Source organism: Sinocyclocheilus anshuiensis, unplaced genomic scaffold, assembly GCF_001515605.1.
Source record: "Sinocyclocheilus anshuiensis isolate Anshui unplaced genomic scaffold, SAMN03320099.WGS_v1.1 scaffold1547, whole genome shotgun sequence".
NCBI lineage: Eukaryota > Metazoa > Chordata > Actinopteri > Cypriniformes > Cyprinidae > Sinocyclocheilus > Sinocyclocheilus anshuiensis.
Genome location: NW_015552673.1, coordinates 8,901 through 18,182, shown reverse-complemented (window position 1 = coordinate 18,182; position 9,282 = coordinate 8,901). Strand labels below are relative to the sequence as shown.

Below are 9,282 nucleotides of genomic sequence, written 5' to 3'. Positions count from 1 at the left end.
TCCGTTTTATTTCCAAATTCAGTTTTTTCCATTTTCATTTTTCTATACTCTTTTAATGGTTAAATTACATTTTATTAATCAAAAAGCCTGTCTAATTTATTGAGTTTTACAGTTTTATCTTTACCAAATTCTGTTTTCCATTATTTTCTGGATTCCATTTTAATGGTTCCATTAAATTTTAATAATCAAAAGCATCTCCAATTAATTGATTTTATTAAAAACATTTTAAAGAAACTTTTTCAGAAATACAGCACATTTACATTTTTCTCCTAAATAAATAATATTTCTGGTAAATACTCCTTTAAAAAGTGTTTTTTGATTATGATTTTATTATTAGTAGACTAGAACACGTGGATATGTTGTAATTCTTACACTATAATACTGAACTTTGATTTCAGTGATTGGGAATATGAGATGGGCACTTGCTTCTTGCACTTTACTTTTTTACTTTTGGATTTCATTTGGTTTAATCAATATAGTTTAATAAAATATTCTTAAGTAAAATTGTTGATTTTTTTTTGTGGGAAATTAATTGTTTAGATTAATCGATAAATTAGTCGATAGATTAATCGAAATAAAAATAGTCATTAGTGGCAGCCCTATTTGATTGGTAACAGCCCTATAGCCTACAATGTTAAGTACTGTAAGTAATGAAAAGATTTTTAGCAGTATATAACTTTTTTTTTTTTTTTTTAAGTAATTACGAGAGGGGGTGCCTTTTTTTTTTCTTGAGCACCTGCCCCCCATAATGTCTGTGCACGGCCCTGATAATGTTAATATTAATGCAATATTTTTACAACAGAGGAAAATGTCAGAGGTCACCACGCCAATGCTAGAGTCTTCTTGGTGGTTGCCAGATCATTGCTATGCCATTGCTAAGGTGTTTTGAGTGTAGTACATTGCTACAGCAGTGCATCCCAAACCTGGAGCACATTTTGGATGTCTCTCTTATCGAACAGACCTGATTTATCTCATCGGCAGAGTGGGTGACCAAGTGATTATGTGTGTGTTTTCACCTCTGAGTCCATGGCTTCCTTGAGTTTGTTTGTATGTGCAGCGATGGCTGTCAGCGCAGCCTCCTGAGCTCCGATGGCCTGCAGGGTGGTCTTAGCTGTGCTGCCCAGACTTTCCTCCAGTCCAGCAGTCAGAGCTGAGACACACACAAGCACTCACTAAATATACATGTCTCTTAGGCACTAAAAAGTAGATGAGAACTTACTGGGGAAAAGAGTGAGAGCCTATTAGGATGAGGCAACCTGCAAACCTGTAGAGTAGTTCTATATTAACTGGTTCATGTGCAGATTGTGTGGTCACCCACCTGCTAAAGCATCCTGCTCAGCTTTATCCTGTTGAGCCAGTCGAGCGGTCACTTCCTCCGCTGGCCTCTCCTTCAGCTCAGGCTCATGATGATCCTTACACTCTTCACCTACATACACACAAACACAAAACACTGAGCTATTACAGCGCAACGGGAAATAATGTTATATTTTACACAAGCCGTCTGAACCAAAATATACACCAGGTGATGTGAAACAACAAAAGACGATAAATGCGCCTTTGTAGTGCACTGCCTTCGCTGGCTGCATGCACAACATCATCTGTGAACAAATGATCGACTGATCAGGTCTTTTTTAATGAATCAGTAAAAAAAAAAAAAAAACTTAGGGATCTGTGATCTGAATCAGTGTTTGACAGGCCAAACTGATTCATAGCCTGATATATTTGTTCATTTTCAGATGATGGTTCTAGACTAGCAATCTAGCATATTTGGCACAGATCATTACAAATGAGGATGCACATTTGTTAGTTACTGGGAAAGAATACTGATTAGCAACATTGTGTTAGTAAAGAACTCAACAAACACAACGAACAGAACATATTAGCATGGGTCGCATGATAGAACTGTGCAGAAGGATGGAAAGGGATCCAGAAGGTGTGAAGTTTGAGAGCATGCAGAGAGGAAGAGACACGGATGCCATCTGCACAACAACTGATGCAATCAAGACAAACAGGTTCTGGATCAGTTGTTATAAGCAGAAGGCTGTGTGAATGATCCAGTGCTGACCTGCCGCCGTATGGCCAGGTGGGCTTTCGTCACTTGTACCCGGCGCAGGCACAGATGGCACCTCGCCGATAGCCGAAATAATATGAGCTGCCTCTACTGAGGCTTCTGCAACAACAGTAGGACTCCATGAGAAATATAGATCACAGATCAGCAACGGTGCACGACTACATCAGCGATCAAATGTGACATCATTTTCAGGACATTAACTAGTTCTGATCCTTTGATCATTTGCATATGTAGGTTGATTAGACATTCAGCTGATGGTTGTGTATCTGCTTCAACAGTGAAATGGCGCATTCTGTGTCTGAATATTCCCTATTAATACTTCCCTACTATATAGTGGGCGATAAATGAATCAGCTGGTATATGAACTGAGCAGTATGTCCGAATTAACAGTAAGTAAAAAGTATCCCAGATGACCTCCTACGTTCAGCGAGATTTTGAAGTGTGCATCCAATGGACAATTTATCATCCCATCAGGCCACAGGAGAGGAGTGGTGAATGGCAGTGAATCAACACGACTGATGCTGGTAGGTCATATGACAAATGACAGCTTGGCGGATGTACTATAGCAAGTCCAGGTTTCATTCACATTACACAAATTCAAACTACACAGATATACATATGTTTAAACTGTCACACAGTTCATTCCTCTTTCAAATGTAGTACCTACAAGTATGGATTTAGGAGGTAGCTCCAGTTTTTCTTTGGTTTCATTGACTGTGATATTAGGACAAAGACCGATTCACACCAAGAGCAAATATTTGACTAAGACTCATGACAGACAGATATATTGGCTGATAACCACGTCCAGTCGGATGCTTAATAGATGTGTCTGTTCTGAAAATCTACCGATAGACATCTCAAAGACTAATTAATATGTATTAACATGTACACACTGGTATTATTATATGAAAAACCTGTATCAGTGGACCACTAAACAACACTTTTCATTTAAACTGCATTAGGATGTTGTTGTTTTTTTACAATGTTTAAAAAAGAAAAAAAAAACAGTTTTGGTGCATTTGTCCGGACAGGTAGAAAGCTGTCAATGCAGCTTGACAATCAAGTCTCCAACATAATCATATAAAACAATTATAATAAGAACGAACAAGAGGAACAAAAACAAGCCATATGAAAATCACATGAAAATATGTTTAACATATTTAATACTATACAGATACAAAAACATTTTATTACAGCATCTGAACTATTATTGCTAATAGCTTACCTCAATTATTTGCATAATGCTACAATTCATTATAATCCTATATAACACTGTAACTAGGGCTGCACGATAAATCGAAATGGAATCGAGATCTGTAGTCCAAACGAGCCGTTCGTTGTAGTTCTTGAAAAGGGATTTAAAAAAAAAACGAAATATCTCCCTTTGGAGTGGACTTTGAGATTTTTAACTTTCTAGATCTTTTTTATGCCCAAACATACACACTACACACTGACTAAAATTAAAAAAGTGAAAAAGCATAATAGGACCCCTTTAATCGTACAGCCCTAACTGTAACTGTATCAGTGCATTAAAGCGAGTAAAATTTGCATGATCAAGTTCCTGAGTGTGTTTTGTTTCATTCTGGTGTGAACAGGCCTTAATCCATGTAAAGTGGCCACACTAATTCCATTAAGATCAACCAACTAAAACTTTCAGTTCCAATATAATGGCATCTGGACAAGTTTAGGATCATGTGTGTTCTTGGAAAAATGATCATTCTTGATTAAATGTCTCTGTCTTTGTGATAACACCAGTCTCTTAAACTTCTACGTAATATTGACAACAGACAATTGTTTTTTTGCACATAAAATTTCGTTAATGTGTCTGCAACTGTGAAGCGTAGCTGTTGCACATCTGAAAGCTGCTAGTGTCTGCATGCAAGTCTCACTCACCCTCGAGTGTCTGTGCGGTTGGTGCCGGTGCTTCCTCTACAGCAGCTGGAGCTTCCACAGGTGCTGGATCGGACTTCTTGGCTTTATCTTTAGGCTGCTTGGACTCCTTAGATGCTTCTGACAATGAGAAGATTTGCAGGGGTTCGATCTTTCCCTATATATATATATAAAAGAAAATCTTAGATTTGACATCATTGAAGGCATACATCAGTACAACAGAAGCACAGACAGCTGCATAGATGAATCTGGTCTAAGAATCAAAGGCAGACAAAGCAAAAGTGAAAGTGATTGTAACTCTTACTGGTTTCTTCTGTAAAAGGACGAGTGGAGGAGGGGGCGGCCCAAGCGCCATCTCAAACAGTTGATCTGAGTACGGAACGCTCTTCTCAACATTTGCCCGAAACTTCGGGTCCCATTTGGCATAAAGGATTGCACCGCCAAGACCACCACCGACCGATAAAAGACTAGCAGCCACTATTTTCCCAGCACTAGATCTGCAGTACAAAAAGATCTCATTTAAGGTGCAGTCGAGTGTGATTTGACATTTGTCTCACACACAAGACCAAGGTAAACCTAACATTCATTTCAAACATGTCTAATGCACAATGTGTTAAAATAATACAAAAACACCCAACTTTTTAAAATGAGTAAGTCTGCGATATTATCGTAGCCCTGTGTGTTTAAGGTTAAATTCACAGTTTGATGTCGTACCCAGAGTCTCCAGCCGTGGAGTATTTGCGGCAGTGCTGCAACGGGTGGGCCTTCACTTTACCACACACACATTGCTGCAGAGAAACAAAAACAAATCACCATCTCACGTGCACTACAGCAAAATATATTGCATCATAAGCTACAGTATTAAAAGTAATAGCTTCCTTTTACACTGACAACAACCTCTGCTACATTAATTAATCACAAACAGCCATTCATTCCAGAAGCAAATGCTGTTCAGTAAAAACAGGTTTCCATTGTTGGTCTTTTTGTGACTTTAAACAAAAACAGAAGAAAGGTGGATTCTCAAAACATGATGACCATCATTGTGCATCAAGCATCCAGTAAAACACAATACACAACAATGAATGATTGAATGAATGAACGGCTGCAACATTCGTTTATTTTTCTTTATCAACTATAATAAGAGGGTTTAAAGTGTAGCAGCTGTTACACATAGCATCGATCATTCATTAGACTAATTTACACAGAAGCAGCGCAGCAGACATGGATTAGCAGCGTTTGTGAGGAAACTTTCTGAACTTTTCACCGGCAAGGTCACGTCCTTCCATTAGACAAAACCTATAAACAGTTCACGGCGTGTACAGGGTGTAGCTCTTTGATAAAAATGTCAGAACAAGAGTAAAATACTATTAAATATAAATAAAGGTGAATACATGTAAAATGAAACGTTTTCAGACAGCAGATAGCTATGTTGGTTATCCGGGTAACAGAAAATATGAATCTTACACAGCCCGCCCATATTTACGCAGGTGTACATGCTGTGTTTTTATTGGTGGAGGGAGGCGTCACTCCCTTAGTCGTGAGATATCATTGGCTCGAAGAACCTGCCAATCACACTCTGAACGCCTCTTTCGAGCCCACGTTACGTCGTTGACGTACAGCAGCATTCTATCCTGGTGTACCACTTAAACTGCACATAAACAAATCTCAACTAATGAAACTATCAACTCGTTAAGAAGATTAGTTTAACATAATCACCGTTTAACTTGACAAACACGACAGAGTCTAGTATAATCCGTAATTGTACGATACGCGTAAGAAACATCGGGCCTCGCTGTGGGTCACTGAATGACCGCTCTAGCCAAATAAAACTCACCCGCGCTGCTGCATGTGCCCCTTTCCAACAGACGCGCAGCATGCTTGCCTCTTCTGATTCTGGGTGTTGGATGTAAGATTACAAATATGCCACCGGTTTCAGCAAAACATTATAAAAGTGATGAACCTCGACAGCAATTTCGCTCCAGCACACTGTAGATTAGCCCCAGCGCTAGCGCACGTAGTGACAGAGCAACGCACGCGCGGTACGCACACCCAACGTGACGCATACGTCACACGTTCATAGAAAATAAATAGTCAGTTTTAAAATGATTTCATTCATTGATTTAGTCCTTCTACGCTCTTATGCAATGATCCGTATTCTTCTATAAATAAATGTTTTTTGCTCAAATTGGATCATTAGTTGAGACAGCTGCTAAGATACATACTTCTGTAGAGTTAGTTTGTTACTAATGTAAAATACAACTGAGCAAGCGATCTCTTTCAAAGAGTGTAAATTATTTTTGTCATTTTATTTTGATGATAGTGGCAAATGTCACGTGAGATCGCTTTTCTCCCAATCCCCCCAAAAATCAAAAGTAAACATATATTTTGCATATATAAACATTTTTTTGTTCGCATTGTGGCATTATTTTCAGCGCAAATAAGCACATTTCCCCAAAATTATGCAAAATACCGTAGCCACGTTCTCATTACTGTAATGTGAAAAAAATATATGAAAAGTAACAGCACCTCAATAAACCTCATTAATACCTGAGGTATTATATTTTGTGATATGGTCAATTATTGTAAGAGACATAAGGTGAAGGTGCAAGGAAGACTACTGCATAATTAACATGTAAAAACTACAGATGAGTAGATTGTGTAGGCTAACTCATGTTTAAACGTTTACTTACCATTTTACTTTAAAATGGTAGTGACTGGATAAAACTGAGGGGATCCATGTGTACCACCGGTGGAAAACAAATTGACTTTATTGAATTGAACAAAATTACAGGTTTAAATAAATTCCCAAATCACCTTTAAACTCTGACAAACAGCAAAAGTCAAGGGGGTAAATTCTTTATTAGTGTTAGTGGCAAAACGCTGTTCAAAAATAAACAAACTAACATGTTCCAACATGACAATAACCTAATTGCAGATGGAGCCATTAAGAATAGCATGTCAAAGCCTTAGCCATTTTCAATTATGCACAGGGCAGTTTTATTCAAGTTATGTAAAGCTATTCTTCTTTTCAAAAAATTTTAAAATAAAATTATGACATGCCCAGATGGTCAATTCTTTATATAAATACTCACATCTCCTTAAGTCTTCAATTCCCCAATGACTTAGTAAGGTAGCTCAATTTTAGAAAGATTATTCACATTTGGAGACACACTGAACACAAGATGTAATTCTCAAGTACAGGAACATGTGGACTTCTCTTCTGTCTGATTGGGATGATGAGTGCTACAACAGAAACTTTTCAACCATATGCATTTAATTTACCATTCAATATTTTATCATTTGCATAATTTAGCTTTTAAAATCTATTCTTTTTTTTTAATCTAAGTACAAGGTATATGACTCAAATCAAGTTTTTTCCCCATTAAAAAAAAAGATTTTAATTAATACCTGTGCAAGTTAAAACCACCAACAAAAACCCAGGAGCCAATGTTATGAATATAAAGGCTAAAGATGAACACATTAAGTCAAATTTATTTATTTTTTAAATAAGTGAAGGAAGCAAGACATAAACTAATCGCACCAGGACTATTCTGGTTCAAGCTGTTCAGTTGCATGTTGTCTTGTGGGTTTTTTCTTGTACGATGGCCACCGGCAAACAGGGCAACAGTGCCGCCCACCAGCTAGCCAGACCACGATGCACTGCTGGTGAAAAACATGGCCACACGGTAAACCCATGACAAGGCAATCGGTTTCAAAGTTCTCGAGACATACAACACACTCAGTGCAGTGGAGCATGCCACAAGGCCAATGAGACCAATCAGTGTCCTGTTCCCCTCCACCAGACCACGACTCCTCTGACTTCGTTGCAGCCGAACACCCGTCATTATTGTGAAGAACTTCAGAACTGTAGTGATGCACTTCCTGGTCCCCGCTGGAGCCGCCATTTGGGTTTGTCATGGTTTTTTGTAGGTTGTCACCTACCACTGGGTTGAGCCTCTCAGACTGTGCAAGTCTGAACTTCCAGGTGGACAGGTTCTTGATGTAGTCTATTGGAACAAGCGGGCGAAGCCAGAGGTCTGGGAATGCCAATCTTTGCAAAAGGAAATTGGGATCATCATCCCAGTCGGACTCAAAGTTCTGGAACGAGGCAATGGGATGTACTAAGTAGCTGGTGTACCAATCCCAGAGACTTGACAACCACTCTAGGTTGTTTGCGTTTTGGTCTTCGTTGCTACATCTTCTTTTCTTCTCAAAGTAGTCGATGAGAAGGCCATGGGCTAGATAAGTGCTGAGGAAGAGAGCTGGGTGAGATGAATAGAAGGTCCAGTCGGCTCGAACCCATGAGGCAATAGTAGTGGTGTCTGCGTAACGCAACAGTTTCAGGCTGTACTCATAAAAGTTATCCAGGTATGGAAGCTGCAGAAAACCAAGGATGGGCAGCCAGGAAATGATGAGTAAGGAGTTATAAGTCCCCAGTGTGCTGATTAAAACCACAAAGCGTTTTATGGTGGCTCCCTGTGTAATGAAAAGGTCCATCCAAGCCATTAGATTGACCATAACCAAGCTCAAAATGAACAAGTCATTGACTTCTGGCTGTACGGATCGAAGAAATGCATCCATGGCATGCAAAGAAATGAATTCCCCGGTGCTATTGCCGTATCTGTAGATGCCTTCTGGTGTTCTGAGGATGTATGAGGGCATTTGCTGCACCCCAATCTCCTCCAGACAGCTGGTGTTGTCCCAGATGTGCACATCGACGAAGATAAACTCGATGCGCCCTGTGAATTTGACGCTGAGAGCTGAGAAAAACGCCGGGGGCTGAAGCAGTCTGGCAAACAAGAACATCTTCACTGGCTGCTTTTCCATCTGATACCAGTCATCCATTAATTGCTCAGAGAACCGTATGGTTTTGATGCGCGAGGCAACATGCGCAGTCATCCATTTGAAGATGTGCTCTGTTTCGATGCGCCTGCCATTGTACTCCTTCAACATGACCTTCCCTTTGGATGCATTGGTCTGCGGGACAGACATGATGAGGGTGGACTTCATCCAGCCCCGTTTATGGCAATACCTGACAAGGAGGAATGAAAACAAAACATTTTTTTTTTTTCAGACAATGAAACATCTTCTATGATAAATATTTTGAATTCATGGATTGAAATTTATTTACATATAATCCCCTTGCATCAGCTCCCCTTCAAAAGCAAACATTGCATGATCATGATCAAACTGAATTGTTAAAAACAAGTGTATACGTGTCAGTGAAGGTAAACAGCTTGTTCGCAGACAGTTACCCGAGTTTTCCACCAGTTCCCTCACATCCCTCTTCTCCGCCAGGCCGGAGTATCCCAATCCACGAC

General features: G+C 39.3%; 1 protein-coding gene and 1 pseudogene across 2 annotated transcripts in view; both read right to left on the bottom strand.

The window, feature by feature from the left end:
* Positions 1-6,010, bottom strand: part of LOC107667454 (MICOS complex subunit MIC60-like) — a 14,410-nt gene extending 8,400 nt beyond the window's left edge. Inside the window, exons 1-7 of one of the 2 annotated variants that reach the window (XM_016459123.1) lie at positions 5,796-6,010; positions 4,676-4,749; positions 4,266-4,458; positions 3,965-4,118; positions 2,066-2,170; positions 1,319-1,426; positions 1,017-1,150 (exon numbers count right to left, since the gene is read on the bottom strand). In XM_016459123.1, the coding sequence (XP_016314609.1) occupies positions 1,017-1,150; positions 1,319-1,426; positions 2,066-2,170; positions 3,965-4,118; positions 4,266-4,458; positions 4,676-4,749; positions 5,796-5,837 (810 nt within the window). In that variant the 5' untranslated portion in view covers positions 5,838-6,010. The remainder of the gene's footprint in view (positions 1-1,016; positions 1,151-1,318; positions 1,427-2,065; positions 2,171-3,964; positions 4,119-4,265; positions 4,459-4,675; positions 4,750-5,795) is intronic. The other variant, XM_016459124.1, reaches the window with a different exon arrangement.
* A 1,449-nt stretch (positions 6,011-7,459) lies between these two features.
* On the bottom strand, positions 7,460-9,025 carry LOC107667456 (E3 ubiquitin-protein ligase RNF103 pseudogene; annotated as a pseudogene).
* Between the last annotated feature and the right edge of the window lie 257 nt (positions 9,026-9,282).